Consider the following 22,105-nt stretch of genomic DNA (forward strand, 5'->3'; position numbering starts at 1 on the left):
CTTCAGGGACAGATGGGACCTGTACAAGAAGGACGGGTTGCATCTAAACTGGAGGGGCACAAATATCCTGGCTGCGAGGTTTGCTAGCGTCACTCGGGAGGGTTTAAACTAGTGTGGCAGGGGGGTGGGAACCAGAGCAGTAGGACAGCAAGTGAAATAAATGAGGGGGAACTAGTAGATAAGGCCAGTAAGACTAAGAGGAAGAGCAGGCAGGGAGATGTTGCGGAGCACAGCGAGACTGGTGGTCTGAAGTGCATTTGTTTCAATGCGAGAAGTATAACAGGTAAGGCAGATGAACTTAGAGCTTGGATTAGTACTTGGAACTATGATGTTGCTATTACAGAGACTTGGTTGAGGGAAGGACAGGATTGGCAGCTAAATGTTCCGGGATTTAGAAGCTTCAGGCAGGATAGAGGGGGATGTAAAAGGGGTGGGGGAGTTGCATTACTGGTTAAGGAGAATATCACAGCTGTACTGCGGGAGGACACCTTGGAGGGGTCATGCAGTGAGGCAATATGGGTGGAGCTCAGGAATAGGAAGGCTGCAGTCACGATGTTGGGGGTTTACTACAGGCCTCCCAACAGCCAGCGGGAGGTAGAGGAGCAGATATGTAGACAGATTTTGGAAAGATGTAAAGGTAACAGGGTTGTAGTGGTGGGTGATTTTAACTTCCCCAATATTGGCTGGGACTCACTTAGTGCTAGGGGCTTGGATGGGGCAGAATTTGTAAGGAGCATCCAGGAGGGCTTCTTGAAACAATACGTAGATAGTCCAACTAGGGATGGGGCCGTACTGGACCTGGTATTGGGGAATGAGCCCGGCCAGGTGGTTGAAGTTTCAGTAGGGGAGCATTTAGGGAATAGTGACCATAATTCCATAAGTTTTAAGGTATTTGTGGATAAGGATAAGAGTAGTCCTCGGGTGAAGGTGCTAAATTGGGGAAGGCTAATTAGAACAATATTAGGCAGGAACTGAAGAATTTAGATTGGGGGCGGCTGTTTGAGGGTAAATCAACATCTGACATGTTGGAGTCTTTCAAACGTCAGTTGATTAGAATCCAGGACCAGCATGTTCCTGTGAGGAAGAAGGCTAAGTTTAGCAAGTTTCGGGAACCTTGGATACTGCGGGATATTGTGAGCCTCGTCAAAAAGAAAAAGGAAGCATTCGTAAGATCTGGAAGGCTGGGAACAGACGAAGCACTTGAGGAATATAAAGACAGTAGGAAGGAACTTAAGCAAGGAGTCAGGAGGGCTTAAAGGGGTTATGAGGTCATTGGCAAACAGGATGAAGGAAGATCCCAAGGCTTTTTATACGTATATAAAGAGTAAGAGGGTAACCAGGGAAAGGGTTGGCCCACTCAAGGACAGAGAAGGGAATCTATGTGTGGAGCCAGAGGAAATGGGCGAAGTACTAAATGAGTACTTTGCATCAGTATTCACCAAAGAGAAGGACTTGGTGGATGATGAGCCTAGGGAAGGGAGTGTAGATAGACCCAGTCATATCATTATCAAAAAGGAGGAGGTGTTGGGTGTCTTGCAAAGTATTAAGGTAGATAAGTCCCCAGGGCCTGATGAGATCTACCCCAGAATACTGAGGGAGGCAAGGGAAGAAATTGCTGGGACCTTGACAGAAATCTTTGTATCCTCATTGGCGACAGGTGAGGTCCCAGAACACTGGAGAATAGCCAATGTTGTTCCTTTGTTTAAGAAGGGTAGCAAGGATAATCCAGGAAATTATAGGCCGGTGAGCCTTATGTCAGTGGTAGGGAAATTATTAGAGAGGATTCTTCGGGACAGGATTTACTCCCATTTGGAAACAAATGGATTTATTAGCAGGAGGCAGCATGGTTTTGTGAACAGGAGGTCGTGTCTCACTAATTTGATTGAGTTTTTTGAGGAAGTGACAAAGATGATTGATGAAGGAAGGGCAGTGGATGTTATCTATATGGACTTCAGTAAAGCCTTTGACCAGGTCCCTCATGGCAGACTGATACAAAAGGTGAAGTCACATGGGATCAGAGGGGAGCTGGCAAGATGGATACAGAACTGGCTCAGTCATAGAAGACAGAGGGTAGCAGTGGAAGGGTGCTTTTCTGAATGGAGGGATGTGACTAGTGGTGTCCGCAGGGATCAGTGCTGGGACCTTTGCTGTTTGTAGTATATATAAATGATTTGGAGGAAAATGTAGCTGGTCTGATTAGTAAGTTTGCGGACGACACAAAGGTTGGTGGAGTTGCGGACAGTGATGAGGATTGTCAGAGGATACAGCAGGATACGGATCGGTTGGAGACTTGGGCGGAGAAATGGCGGATGGAATTTAATTCGGACAAATGTGAGATAATGCATTTTGGAAGGTCTAATGCAGATGGAGAGTGTGTGAAAATGGCGCACTGACACGGAACACAAAAGTCCGAGTGTATCAAGCCTGTGTCCTCAGTACCTTGCTCTATGGCAGCGAGGCCTGGACAACGTATGTCAGCCAAGAGCGACGTCTCAATTCATTCCATCTTCGCTGCCTCCGGAGAATATTTGGCATCAGGTGGCAGGACCGTATCTCCAACACAGAAGTCCTCGAGGCGGTCAACATCCCCAGCTTATACACACTACTGTGTCAGCGGTGCTTGAGATGGCTTAGCCATGTGAGCCGCATGGAAGATGGCAGGATCCCCAAAGACACATTGTACAGCGAGCTCGCCACTGGTATCAGACCCACCGGCCGTCCATGTCTCCACTTTAAAGACGTCTGCAAACACGACATGAAGTCCTGCGACATTGATCACAAGTCGTGGGAGTCAGTTGCCAGCGTTTGCCAGAGCTGGCGGGCAGCCATAAAGGCGGGGCTAAAGTGTGGCGAGTCGAAGAGACTTAGCAGTTGGCAGGAAAAAAGACAGAGGCGCAAGGGGAGAGCCAACTGTGTAACAGCTCCTACAAACAAATTTTTCTGCAGCACCTGTGGAAGAGCCTGTCACTCTAGAATTGGCCTTAAGAGCCACTCCAGGCGCTGCTCCACACACCACTGACCACCTCCAGGCGCTTACCCATTGTCTCTCGAGATAAGGAGGCCAAAGAAGAATGCAGGTGGGAAGTATACAGTAAATGGCAGAACCCTTAGGAGTATTGACAGGCAGAGACATCTAGGCGTACAGGTCCACAGGTCACAAAGTGGCAACGCAGGTGGATAAGGTAGTCAAGAAGGCATACGGCATGCTTGCCTTCATCGGTCGGGGCATAGAGTATAAAAATAGGCAAGTCATGCTGCAGCTGTACAGAACTTTAGTTAGGCCACACTTAGAATATTGCGTGCAATTCTGGTCGCCACACTACCAGAAGGACGTGGAGGCTGTGGAGAGGGTACAGAAGAGGTTTACCAGGGTGTTGCCTGGTCTGGAGGGCATTAGCTATGAGGAGAGGTTAGATAAACTCGGATTGTTTTCACTGGAACGACGGAGGTGGAGGGGCGACATGATCGAGGTTTACAAAGTTATAAGCGGCATGGACAGAGTGGATAGTCACAAGCTTTTTCCTAGGGTGGAAGAGTCAGTTACCAGGGGACATAGGTTTAAGGTGAGAGGGGCAAAGTTTAGAAGGGGATGTGCGATGCAAGTTCTTTACACAGAGGGTGGTGAGTGCCTGGAGCCTGTTGCTGGGGGAGGTGGTGGAAGCAGGTACCATAGAGACGTTTAAGAGGCATCTTGACAAATACATGAATAGGATGGGAATCGAGGGATACGGACCCCGGAAGTGCAGAAGGTTTTAGTTTAGGCAGGCATCAAGATCGGCGCATGCTTGGAGGGCCGAATAGCCTGTTCCTGTGCTGTACTGTTCTTTGTTCTCATTCTTCTAAACTCCAGAGAATATAGGCCCAATTTACTCAGCCTCTCATCATCGGATGACCCCCTCATCCCAGGGACCAATTTAGTAAATCTTTGCTATACTGCCTCCAGTGTAGGTGTATCCTTTCTTAAATGTGGAGACCAAAACTGCACACAGTATTCCAGGTGCAGTCTCACCAAAGCCCTGTCCAATTTTATTAAGGCTTCTTTATTCCTGTGCTCCAATCCCCTTGCAATAAAGGCCAACATGCCATTTGCCTTCCTAATAGCCTGCTGCACCTGCATGTTAACTTTGTGCATTCCTTGTACGAGTACTCCCAAGTCTCTCTCAACATCAACACCTGGCAGTTTCACAACCTTTAAAAAATATTCTGCTTTTCTATTTTTATGACTGAAGTGAACAACTGCACACTTCCCTGCATTATTCTCCATTTGCTATCTTGTTGCCCACTCACTTAACCTGTCTATATATCTTTGCAGCCTCTCTGCATCCTCCCCCCAGCTTACCTTTCCACCGGGCTTTATATCATCAGCAAACTTAGATACCTTACTCTCTGTCTCTTCATCCAAGTCATTAATATAGAGTGTAAATAGCTGAGGCCCCAGCACTGATCCTTACACCACCCATTATTCACTGCCTGCCAACTTGAAAATGCCCCACTTATGCTCACTCTCTGCTCCATGTCTGTTAACCAATCCCCTATGCACGCTAATATATTACCCCAACACCATGAGCCCTCATCTTGCCTAATAATCTTCTATGTGACACCTTATCAAATGCCTTTTGAAAATCCACGTATACTACATCTACATAAGGTTAGGGGCATAATTGACATAATTGATAAGGAAAAATGTGTGTTTCGGTAAAAGGTGACCCGAGATAAAAATGAGGAAGTAAGAAAGGAAGTCACATGGAATACTTACCAAAAGAGTCACAAATTGTGGGATAAATTACTGGAGAAGTCACTTGAGGCAAGTGGTAAAAGTGGCTTCAGGAGGCAATTAGATGTTACTGTAGAGAGAACAGATTGAAGCAATGTGGTCAGGTATTAGGTGGGATTGATCTTTCAAAAAGAGGGTTTATTGGGCCCAATGAAGAAAATATTTCCATCAATTCAGCACCTTTTACAGCCTTGGACAGTACAAAGCATTTCACATCCAATTAATTACTTTTTTTTGAAGCATAACCATACTTGTCGACAAATGCATCCAATTTGCAAACAGCAAGGTACCACACAAAGCACATTGGCAATTGATCAGTCAATCTGTTTTAGCTGTTGCTTAAGCAATGAATGCTGGCCCGGATTTGGAAGGTGAGGGTGCTACTGCTGATCCAAACTGACCTTTGACCCTTCCAGTTCCTAAAAACTGATGACACGATTGTGCTGCACCACTATGAATTGAGTTGAGACTTGTGCAACTAATTCCACTTGAGATGGTTCAGCCAGCAAAGAGAGAGGAGACTTTCATCACGTCAGTCTGCCCTGGATTTGTACCAAGGTCTCCGACCTGAAATCAGTGGCTAATTGCTGCATCGTCCATTTCTACCTGAATGGTCATTCTTCATATTCTGCAGCTGTGCTGAAATTTGGTTTGGTAGGTTGCTGCATTTGCATTTGGCTTACAGGAGCACATATCTGAAACTGTCAAGGTAAAATAAATGTATAGTGAGAAAGATAGAGGACAGCTTTAAAATAATTTGTTTTACCAGTACAGTACAATATCATGTCTACTTACATGCTACATCATACCGAATTAATATCATTTGAGAGAGAAAGGGATCTTGTTCATAACTCTAAAGGTTTCTGATGTGTGTGACGAATGGTGAGAAGCTGTAGTCAACGCAAACAGGACAATAGATTACATAAATAGAACTATCCAATATAAAACAGCATAGTGTCTTGTCCTTGTACAAGATCCTGGTTAGATCACACTTGGAAATCTGTCCAGTATTGGCCTCCTCACATGTTGGGCAATATAGAAGCTTTTGGACAAAGTCCAAAAAAGATCCTTGAGGATGATCCCCAGTTTAACAGACATGAGTTATTCAGAAAGAATTAAAAGGCTGGGTCTGTTCCCTTTAGTGATGCATAGAATTTGCAGTGATTTGATAATAGTATGCAAGTTTGTTAAAGGCTTTAATTTGTGCGTCTTTCTAGTTCAACTAAATAAGTTCAGAGAGATCACAAGTCATGCATATAAGCTACATAAGGAAGAGAATACTTGGCATCAGGTGGCAGGACCGTATCTCCAACACAGAAGTCCTCGAGGCGGCCAACATCCCCAGCTTATACACACTACTGTGTCAGCGGCGCTTGGGATGGCTTGGCCATGTGAGCCGCATGGAAGATGGCAGGATCCCCAAAGACACATTGTACAGCGAGCTCGCCACTGGTATCAGACCCACCGGCCGTCCATGTCTCCACTTTAAAGACGTCTGCAAACGCGACATGAAGTCCTGCGACATTGATCACAAGTCGTGGGAGTCAGTTGCCAGCGTTCGCCAGAGCTGGCGGGCAGCCATAAAGGCGGGGCTAAAGTGTGGCGAGTCGAAGAGACTTAGCAGTTGGCAGGAAAAAAGACAGAGGCGCAAGGGGAGAGCCAACTGTGTAACAGCCCCGACAAACAAATTTTTCTGCAGCATCTGTGGAAGAGCCTGTCACTCTAGAATTGGCCTTTATAGTCACTCCAGGCGCTGCTCCACACACCACTGACCACCTCCAGGCGCTTACCCATTGTCTCTTGAGATAAGGCGGCCAAAGACGGAGTTTAGACATTGGGCAGTTCTTTTTTTCCCCAGAGGATAGTAGACCAATGGAACAAGTTACCAGCTCACATGATAAGTGCAGATGCTCTGCGTGTCTGGACCAGTTCCCTGCTCAAAACCCGATCACATCTTATAAAATGTAGATAAAATACCAGCTGGTATACATGCTGATCTGTGTGATCCCGTGGACTTGTTTCAATTACCTAAGAGGATCAGAAAAAATTTCCCCAGATTGCTTTTTTTTTTGTCTTGATTGGCCTTGGGGGTTTTGCGTCTCCCTGGAGCTCATATGACTGATGATAAGTGGGTGTGTATGTTTGCTTGTGGGGTTGGGTGCCTAATCGTGACCTCCTGGGTATTCTGTGGGGAGGGCTTGAAGGACCAGCTGATCTTTCCCTCCCCGTTTATTTTGTATGTTCATATTTCCTGTAAATCTTGTAATAATCCAAAACTATTATCTTACAGACAGCACGAAGCAGTAGTACTGAGAAGTTATTTCAAAAACTCAGCACTTGGTATCTCGAAAAAGATGGTAAATATACCTGTATATTAAAATCAGTATTTTCTGTTATCTGTCGATGTTCTTTATGGGGATTTCCATGTAAATTATGTCCGTGCCCAGTTACATTGGTAATAGCTTTTGTTGCCAGCAGGTTGTGCTCTTGTAGGGATGTCCCATTTAGAGCACTTAGACATTTGTCAGGTTTTTCAGTCATAAATGCAGATGACACCAAATTGTTGTGGGGAGGGGTTTGTAGTTACTAGGACTGCAACAAAATACAGAATATTAATCAATTTGCGGAATGGGCATGTAATTGGCAAATGAATTTCAATATCAATAAGTATGGGGTAGTACATATTGGTAGGAAGAATAAGGAGGCCACATACTCCTTGGAAACTAAGTGTCTAAATGGAGCAGAGAAAAGAGAGATCTGGAGGTGCAGATACACATCACTAAGTAGCGATGCAGGTTCATAAAACCAGAAAAATAATCAGAGTGGTTCATTTCTAGAGGGATGGAATTGAAAAGCAGAGAAGTTATGTTAAATTTGTATAAAACCTTGGTTAGACCACACTTGGAGTATTATAAACAGTTCTGACCTCCATATTATAGAAAGGACAGAGAAAGACAGGAGAAGAAAAAATTACTAGAATGATACCAGGTCTCAGATTATATCAGGAAAGATTGAACAATAGAAAAGAGACTGAGGAGTGACCTGATAGAGGTCATTAAGATTATGAAAGAGTTGATAGGGTAGACCTCGACCCACTTGTGGGCGAGACCAGAACTCGGGGCCATAAATATAAGATAGTCACTAATAAATCCAATGATAAATTCAGGCTAAACTTCTTTACCCAGAAAGTGATTAGAATGTGGAATTTGCTACCACATGGGCTAGTTGAGTCAAATGGCATAGATGTATTTAAGAGGAAACTAGATAAGCAAATTAGGGAGAAAGGAATAGGATATACTGATGGGATTAGATGAAGAGGGATGGGAGGAGGTTCATGTGGAGCATAAACTCTGGCATGGCCTGCTGGGCTGAATTTTTGTTTCTGTAAATTTTTTGTAATATCAGCATTTCCTTATTAATACAATTCCTTATTAAAGTGCTTGGTTTGAGTCTGCCTGCATTTCCAGTTCTAGCCACATGGTTGCTCTGCATCAATTTTCTGTCATTAAATTCTTTCTCAAGTCTTACTAAAGTAGCAGATGTCCTTTCAGTCATTTTTAAAAATGCCAACAATTTAAAAGTTCCATGCTTCTTATTGGTGTGGTTCAATTTACCAGTCCCTCAATCCAGCATTTATTTGAATTCTCACTCTCTCAGATACCTGAAATCAGGCAGTGCAGTTGCAAGAGGACAACACAATCAAATCACTTTTTATTTTCTCTACCTTCCTACTGAAAGCTCATTATAAGCAGTGGAATCTCATTGTATTAAGAATCAAGGCCTGAGTCATCCAATTCTGAAATGGGCATTTTTCCAACTGGGTCACAAATTAATGTGCAATATTAATTTATATTGGAAATACCTCTGCTGTAAAATCATGTTACTTTATGAATTGGATGACTACCAGCTGCAACGAAAATGAGCAGATCAGGACCTAGTTGATCAAAATGCTTGTCAGATTAAAATTGACTGCAGAAATCAGTTAATGGTTCAAAATGTAACAGAGGTGCTATCGGAAGATCCAGTTCAATATTTTTGTTTTTCCAAGTAGCAAGTTTGAATATATGCAACCAGTTAAAGGACGTTGACCAAAGCTCCACTAACTTGCTTAGTCTTCCACAATATGATTAGATTTTACAGTCCAATTGGAAAGGGAGAATGGTGGTACAAAAACTGAGGCATCAGATTGGAATGGGGCAGATTCTCAGAAGCTGAGGGAGATAGCTCGGGTGATTTTGAAACAGAAATGGGCACATGACAGTAAATCAATAGTGGGACTTGAAAAAAAAATGATTGCAAAGGTGCAGAATAAATATATACCATTTTTTAAAAACGAAACTACTTCAGTTTCAAAGTGTTGAATAAAGAAAGAGGTTTGAAACGTGAATATGTGGGCCTTACAAGTGAGAATCTAAAGTATTGTATAACAAAGTTTACACAAATAGATCATTACAAATTATTAAATATGCGGTTGAAAACCTGAGAGAAAAGGATCATGAGCTCGTAGATGATGACTGGAAATTGACAATACGAATGTACTTCCCTGAAATGTTTGCATTTACGTAAAAGGACACTGGGGGGGTGGGGGGAGGTAAATCCTATGTTGTTTTAAAGCCAGACAGGAGCTATTATAATAAAAGGAAAATATGGCTCCCAGTTTTGAATTTGTACATAGAGATGACATGTAATTCTGTGTATGAAATGGATCAACAGCAACTGACGAAGAGTTTGTCTCTTGGGTGGTGGGGGGAAGGGATGAACTCTGCACTCTGATGGGTGGTAGGGGGAAGGGGTGAACTCTGCACTCTGATGGGCGGGGAGGTGGTGGGAAGGGGTGAACTCTTTGTTATGGTGTACTGTTTACAGGGCTGGCAGCCTTTTAAAAATGGGGCCAGCACCTGCTCCTTCAGTAGGTGACGTTGTGAATGACGTCGCTGAGTCCGCCCCCGCCACATGATTAGCACGGGCGGCCGCCCTGAATATGTAAAATGGCTGCGCTGTGGGACGGCCGCCATGTTCCGCAGCGGCCGGAATGCAAAATCCAGCCCCATGAAGGGTTTTGATCGAGTAAATAAAGAGAAACTGTTTCTGTTGGCCCAAGGGTCAGTAACCAAACTTACGGTAACTGGCTGAAGAATCAGAGGCAAGATGAGAAATAAAATATTGCGCAGTGGATTGTGCTGCATGAAAGGTTAGTGGAAGCAGATTCATAATAACTTTCTAAAGGGAATTGAATAAATACTGTAAGGGGATCATTTTGCAGGTCCCAAGGGAAAGAACAGAGAAGTGGGAGTAATTAGTTAAGTCTATAAAAGAGCCAACACAAAGATTGGCCAAATGACCATATTGTATAATTTTAAGATTCTGCATGGGTTCAGCCTTTGTACCAGCATATTTCACCAAAATAAACTTGGCTAGTGATTTGTAAGAGTGTGTATGATTTATTTATAAAAGAAATAAACACTATTGTCCATTTAACTGATTTGAGGAATGGTCTGTCTTGTGCCTTTTCAGAGCAAGTCTATCGATCAGCGTGTGCACTGACAGTACATGCTATCGCACGCCACAGCCCCGATGTAATCAAGCACCATGCAGTGGTGGCCTTGCCCCTAGCATTTCTTGGAATGCATGAAATCCCAGATGAAGATAAAGGGGAAACCAATGAGTCAGACCTCTGGACTGAAGTGTGGCAGGAGAATGTACCTGGTAGGTAAATCATTATTTATACAAGTATGAATCTGTTCAATATACAGAATTTTCTTGTTTTTAACACCATATTTAGAAGGTGGGCCATGTTTAGAAACTGGATTAACTTCCTGAAACAAGGCCAGCAAGCCATGCAAGAGTGGTGTCCTCCCTCCAGAACGCTGATTTAATTTTCCTTAGTGTTACAGGATATTCATAACTGTTGCTGCTTTCACACTTCCAACAGTTCTGATCTTATGTGTGAATTGAATTCTTACATTTATTTTTGTTCTGAATTCACTGTGCTGGAAGTCACAATTTATAAATTGGCCTGAGCAACAAAAATATTTGTCACAATTTTAAAAAATTCTTAAATCCAAAAGGAATCTCACTAAAAGGAGAGCAGTTGATGTTCGGGAGTTAATGAGCAGGAAGTATGCAGACTGTGGGACTTCAAACTGCGAGTGTAAGAATTAATCAGGGTTTGCTCAATGTCTGAAACCACAAGTTAGATTATTACCTGATCTTCCATGATATTGCTTACAGAAAAATCAACATTTTAAAAAATTGTCTATCTACTTCTCCCAATTCTCCAGTTCATTTTTTCTTCTTTGATGCAGTTTGTCTTTTGTCTCTCTGCAAATCACTCCTTTCACCTGTGCTCACTTCTGTAGTTTTCTCACTCTTGTATACTTTTCCTGATCATGATCCTGAATGCAATGACCATCTCCACCAAGAGAGAATCTAACCATCTCCCCTTGACATTCAATGGAATTACCATCACTGAATCCCCCACTGTCAACATCCTAGGGGCTACCATTGACCAGAAACTGAACTGGAGTAGCCATATCAATACTGTGGCTACAAGAGCAGGTCAGAGGCTAGGAATCCTGCGGCGGGTAACTCACCTCCTGACTCCCCAAAGCCTATTTACCATCTACAAGTCAAGAGTGTGATGGAATACTCTCCACTTGCCTGCTCGACACCATCCAGGACAAAGCAGCCCGCTTGATTGACACCTCGTCCACAAACATTCATTCCCTCCACCACCGACACACAGTGGCAGCAGCGTGTAACATCTACAAGATGCACTGCAGCAACGCACCAAGGCTCCTTAGACAGCACCTTCCAAACCCGCAGCCTCTACCAACTAGAAGGACAAGGGCAGCAAATGCATGGGAACACCATCACCTGCAGGTTCCCCTCCAAGTCACACGCCATCCTGACTTGGAACTATATCGCTGTTCCTTCACTGTTGCTGGGTCAAAATCCTGGAACTCCCTTCCTAACAGCACTGTGGGTGTACCTACCTCACAGCGGTTCAAGAAGGCAGCTCACCACCACCTTCTCAAGGGCAATCAGGGATGGGCAATAAATGCTGACCTAGCTAGTGACACCCACATCCCATGAATGAATTTTTAAAAAATTCTGTCTCTGTCTCTCTGTCTCTGTCATTCTTTCTCTTCCTCGCCCTGGTCATTCTATCCCTCTCTCTCTCCCTCCCAGCCCAGATGGGAGGGAGTGAAGGAATTCTGGAATAGGGAGGCTTACTCCAGAATCGGGCACAAACAGGCCAAATGTCAGGACATGGATCGAATACTATTCTTCTGTTCGTCCATGAGATGTGGGCATTGCTGAGACCAACATTTATTGTCCATCCCTGGTTACCCTTGAGAAGATCTTGGTGAGCTGCCTTCTTGAACCGTGGCAGTCCATTTGATGTCCGTACACCCACAGTGCTGTTAGGTAGGGAGTTCCAGGATTTTGTCCCAACAACAGTGAAGGGACAGCAATATATTTCCATGTCAGGATGTTCTGTGACTTAGAGGGGAACTTGCAGGTAGTGGTGTTCCTATGCTTCTGCTGTCCTTGTTCTTCTAAGTTGTAGAAGTCGTGGGTTTGGGAGGTACTGTCAAAGAAGCCTTGGTGAGTTGCTGCAGTGCATCTTGTAGATGATACACATTGCAGTCATGGTGCATCCGTGGTGGAGGTAGTGATTTTAAAAGTGGTGGATGAGGTGCCAGTCAAGCGGGCTACTTTGTCCTGGACGATGTCAAGCTTCTCTAGTGTTGGAGCTGATTCATCCAAGCAAATGAAGAGTATTCCATCACCCTCCTGACTTGTGCCATGTCGATGTGGAAAGTTCTTGGCGAGTCAGGAGATGAGTCGCTTGCCACAGAATTCCCAGCATCTGACCACCTGTAGTCACAGTATTTATGTGGCTGGTGCAGTTAAGTTTCTGGTCCATCGTGACCTCCCCAGACATTGATGGTGGGAGATTCAATAATGGTAATAACTCTCCCTTGTTGGAGATTGTCATTGCCTGACATGTGTGGTGCAAATGTTACTTGCCACATTATCAGTTCAAGCCTGAATGTTATCCAGGTCTTGGTGCATGTGGGCATGGACTGCTTCATTATCTGAGAGGTTATGAATGGTACTGAACACCGCAATCATCAAAGAACATCCCTATTTCTGACCTTATGCTGGAGGGAAGATCATTGATGAAGCAGCTGAAGATGGTGGGCTGAGATAATTGGCCTCCAACAATCACAGCGATCTTCCTTTATGCTAGGTATGACCCCAATCAGTGGAGAGTTTTTCCTCTGATTCCCACAGATTTCAATTCTACTGGGGCTCCTTGATGTCACACTTGGACAAATGCTGCCTTGATGTCTAGAGCAGTCGCTCTCACGTCACCTCTGAAATTCAGCTCTTTTGTCTGTGTTTGGACCAAAGCTGTAATGAGGTCTGGAGCTGAGTCGTCCTGGCGGAATGCAAACTGAGTATCGGTGAGCAGGTTATTGCTGAGTAAGTGCCGCATGATAGTTCTGTCAATGACACCTTCCATTTCTTTGCTGATGATTGAGAGTAGACTGATGGGATAGTAATTTGTCTGATTGGCTTTGTCCTGCTTTTTGTTGACAGGACATATCTGGCCAATGTTCCACTTTGTCAAATAGATGACAGTGGTTTAGCTGTACTGGAGCAGCTTGACTAGGGATGCGGTTAGTTCTGGAGCACAAATCTTCACCACGACAACTGAGATGTTGCCGGGGCCCATAGCCTTTGCTGTATCCATTGCGCTCAGCCATTTCTTGATATGTGGAGTGAATTGCATTAGCTGAAGACTGGTATCTGTGTTGGTGGCATCTCAGGAGGAAGCCATGATGAATCATCCACATGACACTTCCGGTTGAAGATAGTTGCAAAGGCTTCAATCTTGTCTTTTGTACTCTAGTGCTGGGCTCCGCCATCACTGAGGATTTTTAAACAGATTTACAATGTCGTGTGTGCACATGTTTTTTCTTTAGTTAGGACACCAGCCAGAGTCGTGGCAGACAATAGACAACCAGAAATATACTTACAACTTGTGTGTTGATATCTTTACAGAAATGATCACCTGCAAGTATATCTGCAGTTGATTGCCAAAAACTGAAACTGATTTTCAGTTCATTCGTTTGGTGTCACCACCTTCCCAGAAGGCTGAGTGCCATGGATCTACTCCTGTGCTGTCCTTACATATTCCACATAGGTCAGCTGCATCCAGTCAATTTTATCTGTCATCAGTTTTCTTCTCTGCTTCCCTCTCCTATGTTTTCCGGCAATCTTTCCTTCCAGTAATTGTCCCTGTCTACCTTCTGCTCTAATGGTGTGATCGAAGTATTGTATCTTTCTTTGATGTATTCTCCAGCCATTTCCAGCACTTCCTCATTAGCCTTTCTGTCTGTATAGAATATGCGGAACATCCTCCAATATATGCATATCTCGAATGCATTCAACCTATCAATAGTTTGTTTATTGTCCATGTCTCCGAGATATATAACACGGATGACAAAATGTAGCATCTTAGCATTCTTTTCCTAAGATTCAGCGTCAGTTTCCTTGATGTTAACAAGCTCTTCATTCTGACAAAGCTGGTCTTGGCTATCTCAATTCTCCTTTGTATCTCACAGTCAGATCTCCCAGCATCTGTGATAACCTGCCCAAAGTATGTAAACCTTCTCACTTGTTCCCTGACTTGTCCATTTATTTCAGTTTTCAGTTCTGGAGCTAGGTCTCTGCTTATCACCATTGTCTTGGTTTTCTTCACATTCATTCTTAATCCATGTTCCACACTCCTTACATTCACTTTGTTCACAATTTCCTGTTGGGCCTCTTCTGACTCTGCAATCAATGCAGTGTCATCTGTATATCTCAAGTTGTTAATGTTCAACCCATCGATACTGCAACCTGGTAAATCTTCCATGTCTCTGAAGATAGTTTCAGTGTACAGGTTGAACAGTTTTGGGGACATAACACGTCACTGACGCACTCCTCTTTTGATTGGGAAACTGTCTGACAAGCCACTATCAAGTCTCATCACCACTGATTGCTTCCAATATAGATTCTGAATTATCGTTTTATCATTTCTGTCAATTTCTAATTGAGTTAAGCACTCCATTACTTTCCTGCGGTAGACTCTTTCAAATGCCTTCTCACAGTCTATAAAGCGTACATAGACTGGTTTTTGTACTTCCAGATATCTTTCCATCACTACTCTCAAGTTAAAGATGCCCTCTCTTGTTCCTTTCTTTGGTCTGAATCCTGACTCACTGTCATCTATCTCTGCTTCTATAGATTGGTCATTTCTTTCCAAAATGATTATTAAAATTATTTTCATCACATGGCTCTGGCATGTGCTCTAAATACTTTAGGGCAGGGTTATCCAACCTTTTTGCATGGGGGGGGGAGGGGGGCCACATTACAATTTTTGTCTTAGATAGGGGGCCAATGATGCAATTTTGGAAAGATAACAGGAAAATTTATCTTACTGTTAATCAAAACAACAAATGTACTTTTTGTGAAGAAGCTTTAAATGAGAAGATTAATTTATTGACTTAATTTCTCTTCACTATGTTGGACACTGATTTAGTGAGATACCTGGCATTTTTTGCTTCCGCAAGTAATCAATGTCTGCCTGCACACTTGTAGCGATGCAGAGTAATCCGGGTAGATGGTTCCGACTTTTTTAAAAGCCCGCCAGAAAACCCCAAATCTGTCCGAAGTTCAGAAACTGCTGTTCCTGCTCCCAGCACCTGCCAGCTGTGAAACTGACTTGTGACTTTTTTTAAAGCCTGTCTGCAAGGAGAAGACAAAGGGAAATTTTTCATCTCCAGTTACAGACCGTGGTGAGGATGAGGAATGGTCCAGCTACAGTTTCTATCCACGGGCCAGATGGAAACCTTTGGCGGGCCCGATTCTGGCCCGTGGGCTTATGTTGGACAACCCTACTCTAGGTCGTTTGGTTTCTTTGGGAGCTTAATAAACACTGACTGCATTAGATTCACAGGTATGAATCCTGTTCTGTAAATTTTGTTGCAGAGGTCTGTCAGTTTCCCAATGCCAACGTCATTCAGGGCTTTCAGGCATTCTATTGGTATATCGTTGATTCCAGGTGCTTCCTTTGCTTTCATCGTTTTGATTGCTGCACTGACTTCTGCCTCTGTTATCTCTGGTCCTTCTCTTTGGTGGTACCACTTCACTTCTGTCTTCATCGTCATACAGCTCACTAATGCACTCCACCCATCACTTCTCTACCCTTTTGTGAAGAGAAGTTCGCCTTCCTTGCTCCTTATGCAGACACTATTTGTGGCTATTTTCTTCTTGCTTGTCAGTGCTTTAACTTTCTCATGCAATGCTCTCATATTATGCCTTTTCTCCAGTTCTTCTGTATCCTTGCAACGGTCTTCATTCCACTTTTCCTTGCCTGCCCTACATGCTTTTCTTATCTGCCTTTCTTTTTTGTCATATTTTTCTTTATTCTTATTCTGTCTCCTTTTCTCCAACATATCCAGTATTTTATCAGTCATCCACTCTTGATGTTTCCTCCTCTCTTAGGGACTGTCTAAGTTACTGTGTATTTCATGCTCTGTTTCAACCTTTCCCAATGTCTTTCTGTTGTTTCCTCCTCACTAAAATCTTGCACTGTCCCTTCCTGAAGTAAAGCTTCATACTTGATAGTAACCACCACAGCATACATCTTCGTCACATCATCCTCTCAGTCTGTCTAAGGTGGGTTGATCTTTCATGGGATTCCTTTTTGGGATTTTCAGCCTGATCTTCATCTTCATTACAAGCAGGCAGTGTTCTGAACTGATATCTGCACCTGGGTAAGTGAAGGCATTCTTGATGCTGTTCGTCTATCTTTCATTGATCATCAGAAAATCTGTTTGATTTCTGTGACCATCTCCTGGACACCTCCAGGTGTACAGTCATCTTGGGCATTGTTTGAAAAGTGTGTTCAAGATGACCAAGTAGTTTTCCTCACAGAGCTGTATCAGGCATTCACCTCTGCTGTTCTTCGTTCCTAGTACATAAGCCCCTACCACATTTCCATGCCTCTCTCCGACAACTTTTGCATTCAAATCACCCATGACTATCAAGATGTCTCCACTCTTCGCATGCTTCAATGCTTTTTGCATCTCAGAATACTTCCACTTCTTCATCAACATCCTGAGGGTTACCATTGACCAGAAACTGAACTGAACCAGCTACCTAAATACTGTGACTACAAGAGCAGGTCAGAGGCTGGGAATTCTGTGGCAAGTAACTCACCTCCTGACTCCCCAGTGCCTGTCCACCATCTACAAGGCACAAGTCAGGAGTGTGATGGAATGCTCTCCACTTGCCTGGATGGGTGCAGCTTCAGCAACACTCAAGAAGTTCGACACCATCCAGGGCAAAGCACCCCAATTGGCATCCTATCCACCACCTTCAACATTCACTCCCTTCACCACCGATGCACAGTGGCAGCAGTGTGTACCATCTACAAGATGCATTGCAGCAACTCGCTAAGGCTCCTTCGACAGCACCTTCCAAATCCGCGGCCTGTATCACCTAGAAGAACTAGCAGATGCATGGGAACGCCACCACTTGTAAGTTCCCCTCCAAGCCACACATCATCCTGACTTGGAACAATATCGCCATTCTTTCACTGTTGCTGGGTCAAAATCTTGGCACTCCCTTCCCAGCAGCACTGTTGGTGTACCTACACCCAAGGACTGTAGTGGTTCAAGAAGGCGACTCACCACCACCTTCTCAAGGGCAGTTAGGGATGGACAATAAATGCTGGCCTAGCCAGTGACACCCATATCCCACAAATGAATTTAAAAAATCACTGTGATCCTGCGTGGGCCCATACAGTTGTAAGCACACAATGTTCATTGGTTTCTCTTTAAATTTTGCCATAATCACTCTCGCTGATATTGGCCAATATCCCAGCATGGTTCTTGCTACCTTCTTTGTCATCATTATTCCAACTCCATTCTTATTTTCCTACCACCTGAGAAGATCATCACCTGCTTTCCATTGTCTGTTTTCCCAGATTTGCATGTCTGCCAATCCTAAAATGTCAGTGTTGAGTCTTAGCATCTCTTTCATGCATTTGTCCATTTTACCTATCTGGTAGAGTGTCCTCACATTCCATGGTCCTATTTTCAAGAGTTCTTACCTGATGATGCTACTCTCAGACCCAAAGGGTAGCTTTTCTTCTGAATTTGGGCTGCCCTCATCATTCACCTGGCTCTTCCTACTTCCTAGCAAGTCCCCTTCTTCCTGTTCCTCTTTACAGCAGACATCTCTGCAGGGGGCCCAGGGTCTGCCTACTATTATTGTTTAAATTAGATTCCATGGCTAACTATGGGTGAATACTTGGTGAGTACCCTGACTCTTGCAAGATGACTGGCCATTTGTCCATAAGTGTACAGTACTGGTCTCCTTAATTAAGGAAGGATGTAATTGTCTTGGAGACAGTACAGAGAAGGTTTACTACACTAATACCTGGAATGGGTGGGTTGTCTTACGAGGAAAGATTGGACAGGCTAGGCTTGTATCCGCTGGAATTTAGAAGAATAAGAGGTGACTTGATTGAAACATATAAGATCCTGAGGGGTCTTGACAGGGTGGATGTGGAAATGATGTTTCCCCTTGTGGGAGAATATAGAACTAGGGATCACTGTTTAAAAATAAGGGGCTGCCCATTTAAGACAAGATGAGGAGAAATTATTTCTCAGAGGATTGAGAGTCTTTGGAATTCTCTTCCTCAAAAGGCAGTGGAAGCAGAGTCTTTGAATATTTTTAAGGCAGAGGTAGATAGATTCTTGATAAGGGGGTGGAAGGTTATCGGGGGTAGGTGGAAATGTGGAGTCATCAGTTCAGCCATGAACTTATTGAATGGCAGAGCAGGCTCGAAGGACTGAGTGGTCTACTCCTGCTCCTAATTCGTCTGTATGTTTGTATGTAATGACTGCCTAGATGTGTCTCACATGTTGCTCTTGTGCCTTCTGAGCGATTGACTGAGTAGTGAGTTCTTCTGCCTCAGCTGCAGTCCAGGCTTCATGCACTTGAAAAGGATGACATCCCTTGTACCGCATCTTTTGAAGTTGCTGTTTCCCCTCACTTAGTCTAACATGCCAGCAAGGCGAGGTCCCAGGGTGTGCCTGCTAGTATGCACTACCAGCTTCTTGGAGGCATAAATAAGGGTTGCACAGCAGTGAGAGACCTGTGGCCCTTGTCCACACCTGTGGTGTCATGGATGTGTGGCTGACAAGGGTACAAAGGGACTACTCCTCACATAGTACACTATACACCCCAGTTTTACAGTCGATGAACTAAATTTTGAACGTATGAAATTACACTTGGGTGGGTCTTTTAAGACATCCAGTTTTTCTATTTGTAGCTTGCACTGACGAGTTAATAGTTGTGCTTCTGTTGCAGGCAGTTTTGGTGGAATTCGACTGTACATGCAAGAATTGATTGCTGTTACACAAAAGGCGCTGCAGTCCCAATCATGGAAGATGAAAGCGCAAGGGGCTGCTGCTATGGCATCCATTGCCAAACAACAGGCGGGCTCTTTGGTTCCACCACACTTAGGACTGATATTGAATGCACTTTTACAAGGAATATCTGGTCGAACATGGACGGGAAAGGTAGAATGTCACGTTTAATGTTGCTTTACACAGATAACTCAACTGTTGGACATTTTTTTTTAAAAATGAAACTTTGTGGGGAAACTTGGTAAAGATTTTAGTAAGTATATGTTGCCAGTTGTTTCCTTTAATCAATATAATCATGTTTATAATATCCTCTCTTCATCTAGCAAATTTGGCACATACCAATTTCTCATTCCAATCTGTTTCACCTCCAGCTCTGTTTTGTAGTTTCAGGTTAATGCTTAGAGGCACTATGCAAATGGATGTTGGCTGTAGAATTTTCCATCCATGAGTGGGGAGTGCCACCAATAATCTGCTGTTAAAATAAACGTCCCCTTTAATTGCTTTCGTGGTTATGCATAGCAGTGAGGGTTTACTGCACAGATTTAAAGCTCCAAAGTCAAAGGAGGTAATGATCAAAGCTAAGTGGGGCATGATTCAGATCCCACCTTAGGTACTGTGTCCAGTTCTGGTCAACAAGAAATAAGGGAGGCATTCAAGTGCGAGGAGCAGTGTACGGAAGCGCGACAAGGCTGAACCTCTAATTATTAGCAAAGACTGGAGATACTTGGGTTTTTTAAACTAAAAAGGAGGCAGTGAGGAGTTCTTAGAAGAATATAAGATTGTTAAGGGAATGGAACATGTAAACCCGATATTTATTTTAATTTAGGTGTACAACTAGAGGAAACAAGTTTATCTTAAGTATAAGGTAGTTCTAGGACTGATATTGGGAAGTGAGGAATAGACAAAGATATAGAATAAACTACTAGTGTGGAGTAGTAGTGGAGGCAAAACACCTGGAATCATTTCAACAATTGGATGCGACAGTGAGAGGACTTTAGGATGAATGGATCATGATGGGCCAAATAGCCTTCCTCATCTAGAGTCCGATCTTCTCAACCATAAGGGTAGAGTCACTGAGAGAGCTGTCTTTGTTCAAGTAAGCATTATTGGTGTGGGGAGGCAAAGGGGGCAGAAATCTATATAGTGACAACTTTCTTTTCTTTCAGGAGGAACTGCTGAAAGCTGTTGATAGTGTGGTGGCTGCATGCAGGTAAACATTAATCAGGAGCACAGCATTATGATTTAAGTCATTCGCGTGTTATTCTAGTAAGTAAATCAGTAATCAGCCACATTAAGAATCATGGAAGATAATGTCATTTGCAATCGGCTAAGACCATTTCTATTCAATAAAGGATCTTGTCTGTCACCATCGTGGCATTCTGCTTTATCTTTTGAATTTTGTACCCAGTGCGGAGTTGCAAAAGACAGTGCCTGACCAGCCCAGTATTGACGCCATCATTCAGGTCATGTTAAAAGAGTGTCACAAGGAAAATCTCCGGTACAAGATGCTTGCTTTAAAGTGCACTGCCAACATATTGCAAGCCACAAAAGAAGATCGTTTCAAGGATATGGTGGATATTCTATTTCCTGTTATTAAAAAGGTAATTTAATTACACAAGTAGAAGCGCACAAATCTGGTGATAGAATGACAACCAGTTGTAGTGGTGAAAATATTTTGAAGTTACTGTATTTTAGTGGTTTCAGAACTTGAGTTTATTTCTGAAATACTACTTTGTCAGTCACTAGCCACCGGGTAGGAGTATTTTTTTTTGACCCTGTGTCATTCCCAAAATGGTATGAAATTGAGAAATATTGTCCCAAAGTTTTAAATATATTTTGGTTAGTGAAAGCAGCCATGCCCCAACTGTCCAATATATTTCATTGCCTCTTTTGTCAACTTCTTTAATATCGTACTCATTCAGTACTCACAACCTTTCTGCTTTTGCTGAACCTCTGCCTCTTCCTTTCTCAGTGCTCTCCAAGTGAAAAACTTGTTTCTTTAGTTCTTCATGAATAGTTATAACCTCTTTGCTTTGGTTCCAACCTTGGTTCTCCAGCCATTAGCGTACTATGCCTCACTAGCTTTGACCACAAAAGCATTCTCATAACTTCTGTTTTTTCCTTCCTGTCAAACATCCTCTCTTCTGTAAAGAGCCCATAGATCTATTTGGAGTTCCAAGTCCATTCAGGACTGAAGTGCCACTGCTTTGGCTGGGAGAGCTTTCTATTACTCCTGGGCATCAGATAGCTCATTCTGTATCAAAGGGTTCTCACCAATTTTCTCTCCTCTCACTCACTTTCTAAAGTCATGACTCCTTTCTGGGATAGTCAATCTGTGGCAAGTTGTGGCAGGCTGTTTGACCACAAGGGAGCATTGCAGCCAATCTTGATCTAGTTGTCACTTTGAAGTCCATGTGCACTTTCAGCAGGAACCACTGAATAGCATCTGAAATGGAAAACCTGCTCAATGTTCCCTTCCCAAATAGTGGTTCAGCATAGTCCCTTAATCAAATTTGGGACTTTACTGCTCTGTATTGCTCAGCTACTCACTAGATTAAACTCACTGAGCCATTGGAGAAGCCCTAATTTGGGTTCAAAAGTAAAGTTCGGAATCCCTTCTGCAATGGCTCATTTGGTTGGAAACGACAGCATTTGATCAAGGCATGCAGACCAGAAGATTCTTGCTCTATGTTGAGTTAGCTGGTCTCGTCCAGAGCAACAGTAACAGCAGTGCAATTGGCCCTAGGTCCTCTGACCTAGGAAGGAAAAGGCCAACCAGGGTTCCTGCTGGAAAAGGTCTTTGTGAACATTGAGTACAGAGTTGAAGTAT

At 43.5% G+C, this 22,105-nt stretch overlaps 1 protein-coding gene across 2 annotated transcripts in view; it reads left to right on the forward strand.

The window, feature by feature from the left end:
- Nucleotides 1-22,105, forward strand: part of ecpas (Ecm29 proteasome adaptor and scaffold) — a 114,879-nt gene that overhangs the window by 83,587 nt on the left and 9,187 nt on the right. Inside the window, exons 40-44 of one of the 2 annotated variants that reach the window (XM_068030640.1) lie at nucleotides 7,065-7,131; nucleotides 10,289-10,480; nucleotides 19,217-19,428; nucleotides 20,442-20,485; nucleotides 20,684-20,876. In XM_068030640.1, coding sequence (XP_067886741.1) covers nucleotides 7,065-7,131; nucleotides 10,289-10,480; nucleotides 19,217-19,428; nucleotides 20,442-20,485; nucleotides 20,684-20,876 — 708 coding nt within the window. Of the gene's footprint in view, nucleotides 1-7,064; nucleotides 7,132-10,288; nucleotides 10,481-15,575; nucleotides 15,687-19,216; nucleotides 19,429-20,441; nucleotides 20,486-20,683; nucleotides 20,877-22,105 lie in introns of those variants that run through there. The other variant, XM_068030641.1, reaches the window with a different exon arrangement.

Source organism: Heterodontus francisci, chromosome 4, assembly GCF_036365525.1.
Source record: "Heterodontus francisci isolate sHetFra1 chromosome 4, sHetFra1.hap1, whole genome shotgun sequence".
Taxonomy (NCBI): domain Eukaryota; kingdom Metazoa; phylum Chordata; class Chondrichthyes; order Heterodontiformes; family Heterodontidae; genus Heterodontus; species Heterodontus francisci.